General features: G+C 34.2%; 1 protein-coding gene across 6 annotated transcripts in view; it reads left to right on the forward strand.

Annotated features, from left to right (window-relative positions):
- The window catches only part of FOCAD (focadhesin), a 369,886-nt gene that overhangs the window by 168,861 nt on the left and 181,272 nt on the right, over positions 1-19,753 (forward strand). For all 6 annotated transcript variants that reach the window (XM_074281856.1, XM_074281859.1, XM_074281857.1 and 3 more), the window contains 4 exons: positions 3,658-3,762; positions 4,631-4,732; positions 7,207-7,337; positions 10,759-10,885. In XM_074281856.1, the coding sequence (XP_074137957.1) occupies positions 3,658-3,762; positions 4,631-4,732; positions 7,207-7,337; positions 10,759-10,885 (465 nt within the window). The remainder of the gene's footprint in view (positions 1-3,657; positions 3,763-4,630; positions 4,733-7,206; positions 7,338-10,758; positions 10,886-19,753) is intronic.

A 19,753-nucleotide genomic window follows, 5' to 3' on the forward strand; every position in this document is an offset into this window, starting at 1 on the left:
GGTTTTTTTCTTTCTTTCTAGATCCAATTTTTCTTGTGCAGAAAGATAACTGTCTAAATATGTATACATATATTGGATGTACCATATGCTTTAACATATTTAACATGTATTGGACTACCTGTCATCTAGGGGAGGGAGGAAGGAGGGGAAAAGTTGGAACAGAAGGTTTTTCAAAGGTCAGTGTTGAAAAATTACCCCATGTATATGCTTTGTAAATAAAAAAATAAATAAAAGAAAGCATTCATATTTCTGTTTACTAAGTGTCTTACCTTAATAGTGAAAGAAATTGTGGATCTGGGAATGTTTTTCCTTTTAAAATTTTTTTTAAAAACTTAATTTTTTAACATAACGAAAAAATAGTGTTTTCTTGATTTTTCTTTTTGTACTGTCATTTAATACAAATCTCTTTTCTCTGAATCCCACATATTCATCACTTTCATTAAATTCCTATCCTATAATCTTCACAGTGGTCTTGCAATAAATAAGTAGGCATCTACTTTGTTTCTAGTTTTTTTCTATGAGAGTCCCACCATTAATTTCTAAAATATAGAGTTAAAATGTATAAATATATTTTAATGAAGCTTGTATCAATTGACATTTTTGAGGGACTTATACTTAGTAGAAGGATCAGTGATTTGAGAAGTTATGAATACCGTTATTTGTGTTCAGTCAGTCTGGGATTGCATGTTTCAGATCCTATCATATCTTTGTATACTAATGATTTTTATTCATAGTTTTAATAAATCTGATTTCATACAACTTTGAAATCTAATATACTTAGCACATTAAAATTTCTTTTATATTCCCTTATTTTTTCATGCCTTTTGATCACTTCAGTGCTGGAATCTTCTTAGAGACAGCAGCTTGCCTGTCTCCCATTATCCTAGTCCCTCAGTTTTGCAACCTCAAGCATCTCTCTCCCTCACTCCATCTCCCCCCTGTTACTTGGTAATCACCTATGATTTCTTCCTTTTCCACATCTTTCAGATTTTAAATCCAATCCATGGACTCCACTCTACTACAAGCTCTTTCCTGCAAGCAGCATTTCACTTTTTACCCTCCTTGCTTTGGCAGAGGCTTGTCCCAGTGCCTTCAGTGCTTCATCACTTTTGGAACCCCAAATTCCCTTCAAGGATGACTTTGTGTGCCCCCTTTCAAGGCGTAAAGAAAGGCAATAATCATTTCTCTAACTCCTGTTATGTGCTGGGCACTCACTGTGTTAAACACTTTCTACACTTGATCGCTGATCCTCACAGCAGTCATTGGGGGTAGGTATTATGAGTATCTCTACAATTGAGGAAGCTGAGACAGACCCTTTGAGTCACTTGCTTCAGTGCCACCTGGCTAGTAATTGTCTGAGGCTGGGTTTGAACTCTTTCCATCTCGAGGCCTAGAGTTTTATCCTGCTAGCCACCTGCAAGAGCTTTCTGATTGTTATTCCCTTCCATCCCTTCCTGCCAAATCACTGTTTATTTTAAAAAAATTTTTCCTGAGGCAATTGGGGCTAAGTGACTTGCCCAGGGTCACACAGCTAGGAAGTGTTAAGTGTCTGAGACCAGATTTGAACTCAGGGTCAGCACTCTATTCATTGCACTATCTAGCTGGTCCTTTACTTTTCACATATGCTATTATTACTTATCTGTGAACTTTTCTTATCCCAGTACAATATAAGTTCTTTGAGAGTAGAGATTGTCGCTCTCTGTCTCCCCAGTCTCTTTGTATATTTACATCACACACACACACACACACACACACACACACACACACACACACACACACACACACACACTTGTTTTTTCCCCATCTCCAGCAGCCCCTTCTCAATTTTCCTGTCCTTCAGGAAAACCAACATAATTTAGCCAAAAGGAGGGAACCCCCAGCCATATTCTTAGATGAACACATTAAGGATGATATCTATTGTTCCATTCCCCAAATTATAATTAAAACATTTGCTTAAAGGCCACAAGTCAGAATTTATTGTTTTGTAAGATGTCAGTAAATTTCCTAAACTTCCTTTCTGAATTAAGAGTCTGTCCAAGTGTCTTGGTAAAAGCTGTTTCCAGAAGGGATAATTCATTGAGACACAGGGGAAGGCAATCTAGGGTAACCTTTGTTTTTAATTAAAATGGGGATTGAGGAGTCAACACGAAGTATTTGTCTCCCTTCAATTGCTGAAAGTGAAGGTGGTCGAAGTTCTATTCCAATAATCACCCCACTGGATGTGAAAAACATAAATCCTCCCCAAATTTATACCTTCTAAGAGTGTAACCATTAAATTCATGACATCAGACTCTTCTGTGATGTATCCTCATCATTAAGAAATGCTTACCGAATGAATGTTCAATGTTTAGTATTCTATTTGGCCCTTAGGAAGGAATGAATCAAATACTCGATGTGCTTTCCAGGAGTATGGATTTCTAAGACAGACAAACATAGAGAGGAATAACAAGTAGGCAAAAATATACTTGTCCCGTGCAACACTTGGAAAATAGAATATCTATGAAAATATCCCAAATATATTATTTGATTACTTTCCTTCTGCTTTACTTTTCTTATGTCTAAGCGTCATCATGTGTTCAGGGAGGAAAAGAGCAGCTTAATATATATATATATATATTTTTTTTTTTTTTTTTTTTTTTTCTGAACAGCTATCTTACTGAATGAACCACACAATTTAATACTTTGCTATATGCTATCTTGCCTTCTAATTAATAGGCCTATGGGATATTACAGTGGGAAGACACCTTTACGTATCATTCAGTTCAATCCTTAAATTTTATGGAGAAGGGCATCTGTCTGGAATGTACTTTTTCTCTGTCTCTGCTATTCCTTTCTTTAAGATGTATCTAAGCAATTATATTCTCCATGAAGCTTTTCCTCCTTCCCCAATCGATGGTGGATAATTTGTATGTAACTCCTGTGTGTTAATAAGTAAAATATCTATTGGTGTATTTGTTACCTATATTTGTGCTAGATACTTGTTAATATTTTTATGTATTTTTGTGAGTAGGAATTGTATTATTCTTTGGATTTGTATGCCAGGGGTCTGGTACACAGTAATCCCATATTGATTGATTATTCTAGTTATTCAGTCATTTCCTACTCTTTGTGATGCTTTTTGGGGTTTTCTTGGCAAAGATACTGGCAGGGCTTGCCATTTCCTTCTCCAATGTGTCTTACAGATGGAAGCTGAGGTAAACAGTATTACGTGACTTTTTCAGGATCACACCGTTAGATAGGGTCTGAGGTCACATTTGAACTCAGGAAAATGAGTCTGTCAGACTTCCGGCTCACTCTCTAGACATTGAGCCTCCCAGGTGCCCGTTTCATATATATATTGGTTCCATAATAAGATTGTAAATTTTTTTGAATTAATCTTTTTTTATTACTCTGGATTATTATTAGGCAGATAAGTGTTCAGTAAATGCTTTTAAGCTGTGAGAGAAAAAGCTAGAGGAGGAAAGGAGTTATGAGACAATCATTAACCATTATTTAATTGTGCTGTTTTATTACTTGCCAACACTGATACCATAAAAATTATATCTAGAAATATATTATTTAATTTCTCTCTTGGCAATTCATTGGGGAATTGTGACATTTGTACTCTTTTTACAGAGGTAAGTAGCATAGTTAAAATATCCTTTATATGTATTCTAGGTACCAAATTTAGTCCCTGTCTTGATGTTCAAGCTTGGAAGACCACTGGAACCTCTTTCATATATTGATATTTTATATACTCTACCTACTTTGGGTGTACATAAGGTTAGTATATTAACAAAATTAATTACCTTTTCTAAAAAATCCTCTGTTTTGGAAAAAAAAATTATAAAGCAAACAACATTTTGAAAGCCATTTTGTATCATGAACAAATCTTATAAATTCTTTAGAGTACAAAAGCATCCTCTTTCTAGAAAGCAGCAAGTTTGTATATATTATATATTAAGTTGCTCTTTTCCTCCCTGAACACATGATGAGCACTTGGAGGCAGGAAGAGCTAGCAGACTCATTTTTTACCTTTGTGAAGTGAGGGAGGTGGCCTTGATGGCCTCCAGCATTCCTTTCAGGTCTATATCTCGGCTCCTGTGATTGTACAGATGACTAATGGTTCTTGGAAATTAGACATGAAAAGTAGTACAGATCCTGCAGTCAGCCCTTTCATTTTATTGACTCAGATACAGAACATGTAGTTAAGTGACACGAACAAGGCTGCTCAGCGGCCAGATTTTAAAACTCAAAGATAGTGGAGGACTTTGCCATATCTTTCTCCAGTGAATTAAGGCAAACATAGGCTAAGTGACACTGTTAGGTTCACACACCTGTTAATTGTCTGAGGCTGAATTTAACCTCAGTTCTTTCTCACTCTAGGCCTAGTACTCTGTCCACTAAGTTAATATCATATATTTACATAACATTATAATGCCAAAATATATAATAAAACATATAATGCCGAACATGTATTATAATTATATTGTGATTTCATAATAATAAAACAATAACATCGAGCATTCCAGAAGTGTATAATATTTGTAAAATACTTGTAAACCTTAAAGATTTGTTATATTATTTGGTGATTACTTTAAAGTTATCAGTCTGGGAAGAGCCCCTCAAACTCCTGCTGTGTATTTTCCAGGTTTGTGTTGCCCAAATTCTACGAGTGATCCAGGTTCTGGGAAATACCCCCCAACTCAGAGCTGTCACTCTACGCTTAATGACGTCTTTGTGGGAGAAACAGGTGAGTCCTAGATAAAATAGAGTGGAAACCTTTTGTCTGAAATGGAATGTTTTATTACTGTACATTATTGTTCATCTTAGGTTAAAAAAATTCATTGAACTGCCACAATTGATTGTGCCAGACACTGTCCTAGACATTGGAAATATAGAGACAAAAGCATAATGGATTCTGCTCTCAGAATTCTGCCGTGCTCTGGCAAAGGAACCTTAGAAATATCTGGTAGGCAATTAGGGCAAAACCCATGGCAGAACAGGGTCCTAAATACCCAAAGAAGAGAGGATCCAGGAGGAGAGAGTAAGTCATTAAGATCAAGGGGGTGAGTGAGCTCTACAAAAAAGACTATCAGTTGGGAAGTTAAATAGAGCAATGAGATCAGAATCTTACTCACAAGGGATTGAGAAGTGAGTGAGAGGAGCAGATGTGGAGACAATGAGCATATAACTTTTTCTAGGACTTTGAGAAAGGAAGGAAAATTTAGACAACTGGAGAGATGGAGACGTTTGATGTTTTTAAGAATGGAGGAAACAGATGTGTGGTTTGGTAGCATGGAAGAAGGTTGATAGGAGAGTTGGAATATTAAAAAAGAAAAGGGATGATTGCAAGCAGAATGCTGGAGAAGACAGGTTGTGTTGTGCTCAGATGTACAGGAAGAGTGATTGATCTTGGTGGGGAAGGAGAGTTACCCTATTAGAAGTTGGAGTGAAGGAAAGGAGAAAGAGAGAGACAGAGGATGGACAGACATAGAGACAGAGAGACAACCAGAGACAGGCAGATAGACAGAGAGAGAGACAGCCAGTCAGAGAGGCAGTCAGACAGAGACAGACAGAGTCAGAGAGAGAACAAAAGAAAAATGGAGTTTTATGATGAGAGAAAACCATCTTCCAGCAGAGAGTCTTAATTTTCTTTGTTGTGAGGGAAGGTCATCAGGTGAGCATACTGTTTGAAGCTTGAGGAAAACTTTATCTCTGTGAAAGATGGAATTCAGAATCAGTATTGTTCAGGTCTTTCACTTGGGGTGAAACATAGTGGAGTAATTTGCCATTTTCTCTCCAGCTCATTTTATAAATGAGAAAATTGAAGTAAACAGGTTTAAGTGACTTGACCAGGATCACCCAGGTAGTCAGTGTCCAAAGCTGCATTTGAACCGAGGTCTTCATCTGTCTTGGCTAGACGCTGGCCATTGTGCCACCTGGTTGTCCTGGAGAATCAGTGAGGGAGGAGCAAAAATTCATGCCTTTTTGTGAGGGCTGCATTGGGGTTGGATAATGTATGTGTAGTGGGTCCAGCCATGGGGCTTATCTGATATTTTTCTAGCTCTGTGCACTTGCATGAGTAGAAACTTGGGGACAGTGTGAATAATTGAGAGTTGTGTGGCAAGGCCTGAATATTGATAGATTAAGGGTTAAAATTTGCTAGATTAATGACCCGTGTGTAGTTGAAGTGTTAACCCTGTTGAAACTCCAGATTCTCTTCAGCTGGTAAGTTGTGCTTCTAGTCCTTGTGGTTTTTATCAGTCCAGCGTTATTTTTGAAGCTGATTTAACTAATTGGTATTGAGAGAAGAAGGGAGCTCACAAAATCACATGTATCTTCTCCGCCATCTTGGCTCCGCCCCCAAAGTGCTAACCCTGGCATCCATATTGGGAGCGAATGTAAATGGATTCAGAATATCCATAATTGATTCAGAAGGTACTGAACAATAACTGAACTAAAAATAACTGAACAGTAACAAAGTTTAAGAAAGGATAAAACATAAGGAGAGAGGTATGTTTAGTTAGAAGAATATGTAAGATTTTGATCATAGAAATGGAATACTTTGTGGAGATCACTAGATTTAGAGTGTGACTATTCTCAAGTAGAACTGAGGTGAAGAATAGATTGTGAATGTGGGAGTTAAGTAGTCTGAGGCACTTTTGAGGTTGGAGTATTTGTGGGAACATCAGTATTGTTGTTAAAGTTCACTGGTATAAATGTAGAAATTGGGAAAGAAAGGACAGGAAGTCAGGTATTCAGTTCCTTGGGAAGGAGAAGAAAATATCCTAGGGACTAGGATACCAGGATACTTTGATTTAAACTAGGTGAATGAATGAATGAATGTCAAAGCAGAAGCAACTATTCAATTATGGAGCCAAATAAGCAGCAGTAATGGACAAAGAGTAGTCCAAATTCCCATTCATGACCAGATTGATGGCGGTTACATGTACATGGATGTAGTACATGGATGCAGTGTTCTTTGAGGGAATCATGATTCTTGGTGGCTGCTGGAAATGGAATAATTTCAAAGGACTCTTAATGAAAGACTTATTTAAGGAATAGGAAGTGATTGTAGGATAGCTTTTTCCTCAGATGATTAGAAGAAATATAATTTCAAATGTAAGTAATTGCTAATTTCAGAAAGCATTTTTTGGGTAGTATGATAATTATTACAATCTAATTTGGAAAATTACTCTTTCTAATAAATTTAATTCTTCCTAGGATCGTGTTTACCCTGAATTGCAGAGATTCATGGCATTGTCGGATGTGCCATCTTTGTCTGTGGGCAAAGAAATCCAGTGGGAAAAACTGATTGCTAAAGCAGCCTGTATCAGGGACATATGTAAACAAAGGTAATAGCTAGTATCTATACAAATGTGTATGCTTATAGAAACATACACAGTTTGAATGTTCTTGGTACTAGGAATCCTAGAATCATGAAATCTTAAAGAGTTGAAGAGGACAAAGATCATTTAGTACAAAGGTTCTTATCCTGGGTTTTATGAAAAAAAATTTTTTTTTAACATTTTGTGAATTATATTTTAATATAATTGCTTTCTTTGAAATTTTATATTTTTCATTTTATGCATTTAAAAAGTTATTCTTAGAGGGGATCCATTAGCATTATCTGACTTTTAAAGGAGTATATGAACCCTTGATTTAATACAACATAAGTTTAAGCAACATCTGTCAAGTGGTCATCAAGTTTGTGTTGAAAGACTTTCAAGGAATGGAGGTAGCCCACTATTTTCTGAGATACCCGATTCTACTCTTGGGCCTAATTTTTAGGATGCTTAGCCTTATGTTGAACTTAAATTTGCCTTCTATTTCAGTTTTTTCCTATTTCAAGAAGAATACATTTCATATGTCTTCTCCATGAAAGCTGTTCTAGAGCTTAAAGACAACTATCATAAGTCTCTTAAATTTCATTTATAGATAAAATATGATCTATATATTATGTCACATGTATTATTATTATGTAACATATTCTCTGTAATACAATTTCTGACTTCTTTTTGATGGTCCTATTATAGCAGGGTCTTGAGACTCCTCACTTTTCTGGTTACCTTGGTCTGGACACTGTTTAGTTTATTAATATCCTTCCTAAAATATGGCACCAAGAACTGAGTGTAATACTATTCCAAGTGTGGTCTGACCACAGGGATTATCACCTTCCCAGTCCTGGAAGTGAGACCTCCCTTAGTGCAGCCAAAGATCACATTAGCTTTTTTCACTTAGCTATCACTATTGAGTCATTAAGCTTATATTACTCTAACCTCTTTTTCCCTATAACCCTAGATATTTTTTAGGTGAATTGCTGTCTAGCCATTCCTTTCCCAGTTTGTCCTACTTAAATTAGATTTTTTTTTCAGTTTAACTGTTAAGAGTTTAACATTTATTCCTCTTAAATTTCCTCTTCCTATTTCAGCTTGGCATTCCAAAGCAAGATCATTTGTCATCCCAACTCTACCCTCAATTTATTAGTTAACTCTCCTAGTCTGGTGCCATCTGTATATTGGATAAGCATGTATTCGTAGTAACTAATTAAAATAAGGAAATTAAATTAAAAGAAGTGTGTTAGAGTGACTAAGGAGCTGACCTTGGAGTCTGGATGACCTGGTTTCCAATTCTGTCCCTGTCACGTCCTGACTGTGACCATTGGCAAATTATTTCTCAGTGTCTCAGGTAACTTTTCAAGAGAAATAATTTTCTCAAAACAGTTGCTGATCTCTGTAGGTAGAAGGAATTTCCTTATTGGGGAGAACTCTACTCTAATGATTTGACAGGCTGTAGCCCCTCCCTCTTTCAGTTTTTCTCTCAGTTCCTCAGGGCCAAAAACAATAACATACCCTAATCTACTAATATTTATCTAATACTTTACCCTTTGCTATGTACTATGTGTACATTATTTAATTTAATCCTTTCAACAAACCCTGGCAAAGTATGTATCATGGATACTACCTCCATTTTGCAAAAAACCCCCAAAGAAACAAAAAAAAAAATTAAAAAAAACCTCAAGTTAAATGGCTTGCCTATGGTCACACAACTAATACAGTTCCATGTTTGATTTGACTGCATATCTCTCTTTACTGCAAGTCTAGCTTTCTTCCCAAAATAGCATGAAACTTCTCTGGTCATCTATGTTCTAAGCAACATACAACCAAACAAAGATACTAAGATATTCATCTTTCAGAGTAGTAAAACCATTAATGATGGCATTTAAGCCATTTAATGACCCATTTAACCAATTCCAAATTCCTATAATCTTTTTTCCTATATCTTACTTACCTTTTATCATCTTGTTAGAAAAATAATGACACTGTCTAAACTTTTCTAAAATTTGATAAAATTTCTAGCATTCCCTTGACAGTGTAATTGTATTTTTTTTAAAGCTTCTGTCATGATTCATTATGAAATCATAACTTTTTGATCATTGCTTCTTCTTCTAAATGCTCATTAACTATACTCCTTCCAAAATGAGTCCCAAAATTTTGCCAGAAATCTGTCAAGCTAAGTGACCATAATTTGCTGATGTGATTCTTTTCTCTTTTGAAAATTTGGGACCTTTGTCTTTCCTTAATCCTATTATTTATCATCTTTGAGCTTTTAAATACAGATGACTGTGAGTTTGCAATCATATATATCAACATATTTGACACAATTTTGGTGGCATCTGAGGAGGAATTATTTTTAGATACCTGCAAGAAATTCTGAAGAGATTACTTTCATTTTGTAAAATTGAATCTGACTTTTATTTCTGTGGTTAAGTATAAGATCCAGTTTTAAAATGTGTGTGCGTGTGTGTGTGTGTGTGTGTGTGTGTGTGTGTATGTATGTGTGTTTAAAACTCTTGAATACAAATTCTGCATAAACCTTTGCATACAAGAATTTGCAGAGCAGAAAATGTATAACATGATCATTCTTATTTTTTCCTAAATTAAGAGCCTGGAAACTGAAGTACTAGACTGTTGTCACAAATTATTTTACTCTACCTTAATATCTTATTACTTAATTATCTGTAATTATAGGATTTTTTTAGGGAAGGAATTATGGCTGACAACTAAAAAGAAAATGATCTGGGATTGTTACTGATATTCTTTGCTTTTAAAAACTAGACATGTGGAATCAGGAAGATGACTGCTTTTCTCCATAACTAAATAAAGTAGGAGCAGTTGACGTTCCTTTCCCCTTCCCTCCCATAATAAAATTACACGTAGTGACATTCCATTTTTCAGTAACTTATTTTCTTTCCTGTACTGTTAAAAATGTAGGGGGTAGGATGGGATGGAGAGAATAAATTAAATACTATTTAAAATAATTATAGTTTTATAATTTAATAGTCTGTCATCATGAATGTTTTCAAATTTCTATAAGACAGAAGTAGGATATGACCTGGCAGTGGTGTAAGCTGCAAGATCGCACGGATGTTTTGTCTTACTTTAGATGCTCTTACTACCCCCCAAAGCAGGAAGTTGATCCTAATTGAAAAAAATTGTAATTCAAGGTCAAAAGAAGCATCTTTCTCCATCCTCTTAGACTTCTGTTTGAGTTAACTACTTTGGAAAATATTGTCACAAGTGAAGTCAGTGTGAAGAATTAGGATGGGATCAGGTAAGATGTTAACAGAAGAAAAGGGCAAAGTGGATTATTAAGCTCAGATGTGATAAAGCAGTCTTTGCAGCATTAATGCTGCATGTTATGTGCAGAGGGCACACACTGTACGTACTAACACGCTGATTTGTTTTTCTCTCCTCCCCCTTGATTTTTCTATAGACCATATCAGCATGGGGCAGATATGTTGGCAGCCATTTCCCAGGTGTTGAATGAATGCACAAAGCCTGATCAAGCGACTCCAGCAGCTCTGGTATTACAAGGTCTTCATGCACTCTGCCAAGCTGAGGTAGGCTTTGAGCTGTTTTGGAGACGTTCATGCAAAGAGGTGTTTCTTTCATTACCCTTTTAGAAAGCTGAACAAGCTCTTCACAGTGGCTTTTTAGAAAATAATAGAGGAAAAGAAATGTTTATTAATAATAATATTGTGATTTAGGTTTTTCATACAATTCATACAAATTTTTTTTTTTTTTACCTCCTTAAAAGGTAAATTCTTTGATATGGTTGTCCCTAGATTACAGAAGAGACCGCTAGGTCTTGGGACCTAAATGGGAATTTAAACCTGTCTTTCTGGCTCCAAGGGAAGCACATCATCTGTGCTGCCATCTGTGGCTTTTCTTCAAGCTTTCAAATTCTGCTGGCCCCACAAAAGACTGGGCATTGAAACCAAAGATAACTTGATGAAAACTGCCTCTTCTTGTTCTGTTGTTGGAACATTGGAAATTTTTCTTGAGTACTTTTAATAACTTCACTTCAGACAGCATTTCTACCCAGCCTAGACATTAATGGTCAGTGGAAGGCATGTGCGAACTGAACCAGTTTTCATTTGTATGGCCAGGAAAAATTATTAATGACTTCAAGATATGTAGAGTATCTTTGCTCTTCTAGAGATGTGATATCAGACAATAAGTCATTGTAAGGCTTGGGATTTTAAATCATATCCTAAAGTTTTGTTGTCTGGAAACCTATTTGAGTCTCTTCCAAGTGCTCCAAATGGCAAACCCAGTCTCTCCCTTAATGTAGGAAATTGTAGACAAATTTTATATGTTAAATTTTATATCTTGATTAATTTTAGAAAAGCATTTGATACGCCGAGATCTTAATGGACTCTAGAAGTGATCATCCAGCCTGAGTACCCTGAAAAAGTTACTGAAATCCTGATGCTTTTCCTTAGTTACATGATTAATTGAAATAGTGGATGACTTTACCATCATCAGTAGAGTTTAAGGGGGATTTTGTAGCATAATCACCTTCATTCTTTCAATATGAATGTTGGAGGAGATCCAACTTTTAGATAAGGGTTTTTCTCTCAAAGGCTTATTCTATTTCTTCATAAGAGTTATGAGGTTACTTGAGATTTTCAGTGGCTGTGGTTGTAGAAAGCCTTATAACTTGGAAGAATTTTAAATATGGACTAGTGATGGACTATGTATTTGTCACTTTGAGAGGGTGGACTTGAGGCTCATATTTGTGAGATCTCATTGCATTTTGTTTTTCAGTAAGAATTCACAAAACTGTATTCAAAGACAGAGGTTATGTTCTGCATTAAGGATTATATGCATGAACATAGTGTATAGTCATTATATTATTATGTATATTATATTTTATATGATTCAGAATATAATAGAATATACATGGATTTTTTAAAAAGTATATACTGTATGGACCTCTGGGTGGCACAGTAGGTAGAGCCTTGGCCCTGCAATCAGGAGAACCTGAGTTCAAAATCAGCCTGACACTTTTTTTTTTGATTTTTTAAAAATTAATTTTATAATTATATATTTTTTGACAGTATATATGCATGAGTAATTTTTTTATAACATTATCCCTTGTATTCATTTTTCCAGATTTTCCCCTCCCTCCTTCTACTCTCTCCCCTAGATGACAGGCAATCCCATACATTTTACATGTGTTACAGTATAATCTAGATATAATATATGTGTGTAAATCAAATTTACTTATTGCACGTTAAGTATTGGATTCCAAAGGTATAAGTAACCTGGGTAGATAGACAGTAGTGCTAACAATTTACATTCACTTCCCAGTGTTCCTTCTCTGGGTGTAGTTATTTCTGTCCATCATTGATCAGCTGGAAGTGAGTTGGATCTTCTTTATGTTGAAGATTTCCACTTCCATCAGAATACATCTTCATACAACATTGAAGTGTACAGCGATCTTCTGGTTCTATTCATTTCACTCAGCATCATTGATGTAAGTCTCTCCAAGCCTCTCTGTATTCCTTCTGCTTGTCATTAAAAGATGATACATTTAAGTAACTTGATATTTTACAAGCAAAATTCTAATAAAATATATCTTTACTGAGGGATAAAATTGACCAGCTGTAAGACAAATCAGCAAAATATATATAGTAGGAACTAAAAAATATCAATATATAAATGGAAGAAAATTTGATAATCAGAACATGGACTTAGAGTTAAATGCATCTTCAGAGTTTGTCTAGTACAAGGGGAAGCTGAAGTACAGAGAAGTCAAATACCTTCTATCCTCAAATAAGTAATTAGAGCAAGTCTGGATTCTAATTAGTCCTCTAGTTCCACTGTACCATGCTGCCTGTAATGACCTTACCAACAAGTATGGAATTATTAAAGTAGAGAGTTTGGAAAGCTAATCAAAAGTTACTATCTTTTCTGAAAATGTGAAAGAAGAGAATTAGAGCTTTATTTCAAGAAATTAAGGGATAAAATTTTCTGCAATTACTGAAAGTGAAAGAAATCATCACAGAATCAAGAGTTATGCATCTGAATTCTTGTAGTTTTGCTGTTTGATAATAATATAGATTTGATTTTACAGTCAGCCAAGAAGAAAAACATTAAATGTACTTTAGAATTGTGTTGACTTTTTAATCCTAAAGTAAAAAATTAAAGATAATTCTGGAATATGAGATTTTAACATGACATAAGATTGTGTCTTATAAGATTTCAAAAAAAATTCTTGGAAAAAAATTTGTAATCACTCCAGTGAATTTGGATTGTCCATCCATATGGGAAATGTCCAATTATGTCAATTGCCTAGATTTCAGCATGCATCTAAATGAGTATTTCATAGAACTTATCCAATAGTATGAATATTTGGAATAGTACAGGTGGTGAAAAAGATAGACATAGAGTTGATGGGTGAATATTTGACATTGATTTAGTTTTTTATAAAGTGATTACTAGCAAGGGATTATCAGCATCACAAATGATAAAAAAGGGAAAGAAGAGAAAAGTGGGGATTGAAGATAATCTTAGAGAACACTTTTTCATATAGTGTAAAATCTAGGAATTTGACATTTTTGAAAAAAGAGAAATAAAATTTTCAGAAAAAAAAATAAACTTATCTAGCTTTTATTTAGCCTCTTTATATTTTTAAAGCAGTTTACATAGTAATTTCATGTGATTCTCACAACCCTATGAGTTAGGTCACATTAGTTATCCTCATTCTGCAGATAAAGAAACTGAAGCTCAAACATTATATTAAATTGGTTGTGTGTGTCTAAAACAGATTTAAACTTCAAGTATTCTTGTGACCTAGTTTATAAACTCTATCCTTTATAAACTCGTCACCTACATTGGGGGTAGTGTGGATATAAAAAAAAAAGTGTTAGATTAATAGGAGTGTAATAAGTAGATAGCAATCTTTGCTTATAAAGCAAGTAATAAAATAGTATGAGTACATTAAAATGGTAGAGGTAAAACAAAGAATCATAGAATAAATGGGTCAAATGGGCCTCAGGACACATAGTCTAATCTATACGTGACTTTCTAATAAGGGATCATTAAAACTCTTCAAAAATATCTTTAGTAAAAGAAAAATAAAATTTAATATGATCTTGAACATAAATGGATTTAAATTCCTCTACAAAATGTAGGAATCATTGGAATAGTTGAAAGAAAAATTTTGCAGAATTTTGCTTAAAGGAATCACACCTAAGTCATAGGCAAAGAAAAATTTGTAATAAGTGGTTAGAATAAAATGTATTATGTTTTACCAGAATCAAGAAGATCATGAATTTCACAAATGATAGCAGATAAAATTGAAATCGAAATAGCAAACATTAAGAGATTTCTATTTAAATCTAAGCATATACTTAGTTACATTGACAATGAAAAACACCAGTATTAAATATATACTTTTTTTGTAGTATAGCAACTACATTTTAGAGAAGGAAGTTACTTAAACTTTAAAAAGAAAAACAATAATATTTGAAAAGTTAATAATGTAATGTCACAATTTAAAAATTAAGAAAAACAACTCGAGTAGAATGTTGAATAAATTGAATTCAAATATATGATAGTAACTAAAATAAATGTTTGGAATACAGTTTTTATTAAAATTAAAATAGCTTTATATACTTTAATAAGTTGAATTTCATACATTTTTATGTTATGAAACATTTATGTTAATTTTTGTTTACAAAAACAGTAATATGCTAGAGTATAACAGGTATCAATTCTGAAATTCAGAAAATGCAAACACCACTTTAATATACCATGATCTGTGACTTTTCACATGTTAGTATTGCCTCTCACCCTGTCAAAACTTCCTCACTAGGGTCTCCTGAAACAGTTGGTTATCTTCCTGCCAGTCTTTTGACATCATATGTCTACCAGTGAGCATTGTAATTTTTTTTGTCGGCTATTCTTCCAGGATCAGTTTTTCATTGGTCATATGTTATAGTTTTCTAACGTTCACCATGTTCTTCTTATTTGCCCTTTGAGGGATCATCAGCTTTACTTTTTCAGAGAAGATAGGCTTGTAGCTATGTATTGTCACTGGAAAAATATGTATTTTTTTAGGAGCCAGACGTTTCTTCTTAGAAAATCTTAGGGCTACTATAAGAAGCAATACAGTTGGCTGTATTCTCTGTTCAATCCCATAGCATACTAATAAATAATTTAAAAAATATGATCATTGGATATAAGGCTAGATAGAGAAGTGAAATATAAAATATTAAAATCACTTGGGTCAAAGACCAAATTATACAAATAGTAAAAGTTATATTAAATGTAACAACAGCATTAAGACAACATATAAATATTTATGGATTTGAGATTAAGCAATTTAGGAATCGATTTATATCTTTGAATGTCCTCCTAATGAGAGAAAAGATTAATGAATTGGATTCAGAGTTTAAAATTTAGAAATTGAACAAATTAGCATACTAAATCAGTATAAAATAACAAACCTTCAGAAATGAGATATTAATAAAACAAAGCAATAATATTAACAAATATGTGTCAGTACTAGAATATTATTAATCATTATATTTTTAATCACTTGCTTCTAGCTTTTTCTGTATAATCAGTGTTTTGGGCTTTGTTGAATAAATTATGGCATATAAATATCATATAGTATTAATGTGCGATAAGAAATGACAAATGTGAACAATTCAAAGAAATATAAAATTTATATAAAGTGGTACAGAATGAAGAAAGCAAAACTAAAATAAGAAAATGCAATAATAACAATTATGAAATTGAATATAGCAATAGTGGTAGTAAGATTCAATTAAATACGGAGAAAAGAACTTGGAGGATCATGGGAGATAGGATGATTTAAAACAAGAATGTATATATTTTATGTGGTTTTTTTTTTGTTGTTGTTGTTTGTTTGTTTGTTTGTTTTGAGGCTGGGGTTAAGTGACTTGCCCAGGGTCACACAGCTAGGAAGTGTTAAGTGTCTGAGATCAGATTTGAACTCAGGTCCTCCTGAATTCAAGGCTGGTGCTCTATCCGCTGCACCACCTAGCTGCCCCTTATTTTATGTGTTCTTGTATTTTTAACTAATATGCAAATAAAAGTCATGATTGTTTGCAGTTTTTAAGGAGTGCTTAGGGAATGGGATATACAATAAGATATTAAGTCCCTATCATTTGGGTTTTGCTAAATAGTTTACTTAAAAGGGAACATTCATTGTAAGAAATATTAAGAAGTACTATAAAATCTAAGATTATGAAAATTTTTTTTAGAAAGTATTAAGGAACTTCAGGTGTAAGGATGATGAGGGAGTTAGTTTTTAGCATAGTAGTAGTGTAAGCAAAAGTGTGGGGACAGCATATCAGAGGGTCTGATTTGGAATTAAAGAATAATTTAGTTTAAGTATAATATAATATAATTTAGTTTAAGTATAATATACTTATAATAATATAATATAATTTAGTTTAAGTATAATATAATATAAAAAGCAGAAACAATTTACTATGAGATAACACTGGCAATGTAGGATATTGTCAGATAACACAGGCCTTGGCTAGTGGGAAAAGAGATTTTGAATTTTATTTAACAAGCCAATAAGAGTCAGTAAAGATGTTTGAGCAAGTGATAAAATTTATGAAAGTTATTGCCAAATTTAGCCAAATAAAATAATTTTTCAGGTACTATTTAAAAGAATTGACTAGATGATGTAGTAGAATGGAGACAGTAAATCAGCCTTTTATATTAGTTTGTTGGCATTGGAAATATAGAAAACAAATTGATGCAAGAGATGTTATAGAGATGAACTCTTCAAGCATTAGCCACTTTTTCAATGACTGTATCCAGTTTAGGAGTGACTGACAGATTGCCTTCAGGTTATAAACATAGGACATAGAATTTGGTGGGATATCCTGACAGAAGTAGCCACGTTGGGAAGAGGAACTAGTAATTATGCCTAAGTACAATTTTGTACTTCCTCTTGGTGGGACACAAAGGTTTAGCTATCCTGTAAATAACATGTCTGGAGTAGAAGTCAAAACCAGAATTTTAGATTTGGGAGGCATCTGCTTAGAAATAGTATTTTCTTCTACTTATTATATTGCCATTAGAGAACATATAAAGAGGCAAGAATGCTAAGAATATATCCTTGGGGAATACAAATAGTATGAATTCAGGAAGTAAGAACAACAACCACTACAAAAAAACATTGAAAAATCAGTCACACAAGTGAATGAACAAGAAAATTATATTGCTCTTGAATGGAAGAGAAAGTATAATTTTGGAGAATAAATATAAATTTGTAAAATGTCAAAAACTTAAGAGATAAAAGGAGATGCAAAAATTTTTACTGAAATTACTATTACATATAGTGATTTGGAGTTTCAGTAGATTAATGGGAGTGAAAATATGTTGGCAAAGGATTGTGGGAAAGAAGTAGTATGGAAGTAGAGATGTTAAGTAGAAGCAGCTTTTAAAAAAAATCAGTTTGGTAGTGAGTGATAGATGGGGGTTAGTTTTATGGTCTAAGAAAGATCATGAACAGACTTGGCAAATAGGATTGAGTATCAGGGAAAAGCTTAATGATGCATAAGAATGAAGGCATAGCTGTGGGAACAGGGTTCTGGAGAAAGTGAGAGTGGATGGAGTGACATGTGTAAGCAGAAGGATGAAACTTCAGCCATCCCCTCAGAAGTGATAATTCCTATGTAGTCCTAGACAAGGGATAAGGAGGAGGGTAAGGGCACTGGGAAGTTTTTAGGGATTTCGGAAGCCTATGGCCAAGAAAGTGCATTGATTTTGATCTCTTCATTGACTTAAGAAACTAGATTATCAGTTATGTGGGGGATTGTTAGCAGGCAGAGGAGAGAGAAGGCAAAGTTTAAAACATTCCTTGTGGGGAAACAAGAGTAAGCAGCCATTCAAATTATAGCAGAACATTTACCAGGACTCAGTGGGGGCCTTGTGATGGTTAGGCCTTCTCAGTTATTAATTGATGCAGTATCATTGATATTGTGCTTTTTCTCCAGAGACATTCAGGAACCTGGGAGCAAAAGTAGAGTAATTGGATAGCGGATGATTTATGTAGATGAGGATTTACAGGTTCTAATTGACAAAGGATTTTAAGGGGAGAAGCTAGGAAAACAAAAATATTGAGCCCTATAGACAGGGCAGCTAACTAGGTTTTTTTTTTTTTAAATAATATTCTCATTCTCATTCTCATTTTCTCTCCCTCTCCCTCTCCCTCTTCCTTTTTTTCTTTTCCCCCTGAGGCAATTGGGGTTAACTGACTTGCCCAGGGTCACACAGCTAGGAAGTGTTAAGTGTCTAAGGCATAATTCGAAATTGCTCTCCAGAATGGTTTGAGTATTTCATAATCCCTCTAACAATGCCTTAGTGGGAATTCTTAAAAGAGAAGAATATATTTTGTGAAAACAGGGGGTTGGTGGAAGAATATAAAGTTGTGATTGGACAGTGTAATTTTACAATTGAGGATCTTGGACAGAATGCCCCTGCCAGAAATTGTAATGTAACCATTCAGTAGTAGATATCATTAGACTTGAAAAGTCAAGTTTTTAGGATTGTTATTGACATTAATATTTAAATCCTAGGAATATGTAACAGAGACAACAGGATGTCATTAACTTACTAAAGTGCAAAGATATGTTTATACTTTCTTACTTCTTAGTAGATATAAAACAATTCTTTTTTTTTTTTTTTTAATTATAGCTTTTTATTTACCAGATATATGCATGGGTAATTTTGCAGCACTGACAATTGCAAAACCTTTTGTTCCAATTTTTCCCCTTCTGCCCATCCCCTTCCCCAGTTGGCAAGTTGACCAATACATGTTAAATATATTAAACTATATGGATATGAAATAATTCTTCAGTCAAATTTGTTGTTATTGGAGAGTGTTGAGGCAGGAGATAGATAGGTCTGAGAAATGTGAGCTTTAATAATTGAGAGCAGGACCTGCTATGGAGTATTTCTCTTTTGAGAGACACTCACTTTGGGTTTTTGTTGAGGGACCTCTCTCATTTGTCAGTACCATGCTCCCATCCCACTGTCCAGTCGGGGATAGCATCTCATAGCATTCCCAGCAAGCGATAGCATGAACACAGAGAAGTGGTCAGTTTTCTATGTGGTCAGCACTAGGCACGCAAATACAAACAAAAAGACATTTCCTCAAGTTGCTTACATGGAGAAATGGAGAAAGATACATAAAAAAGTAGCCGAGGGAGTTGGTATGCATATTGTTGTTGGGATGAGATAGTGTTCCGGATGGATGAGACATTACTGTATCTTAGGGGAAAAACAAACACAGTTGTCCTGGCCCTTTTCTTTATATTGAAGATTCTGGGAGAAATTAGCCAACCACAAGGTGAGACCTCAAATATGGAGACTTCCATATAGGTATACCGTTCAATGGTAGATTGATCTAAGTTGAAGAGGTTTCTCTA

The sequence above is a fragment of the Sminthopsis crassicaudata genome, chromosome 1 (genome assembly GCF_048593235.1).
Source record: "Sminthopsis crassicaudata isolate SCR6 chromosome 1, ASM4859323v1, whole genome shotgun sequence".
Lineage (NCBI taxonomy): Eukaryota > Metazoa > Chordata > Mammalia > Dasyuromorphia > Dasyuridae > Sminthopsis > Sminthopsis crassicaudata.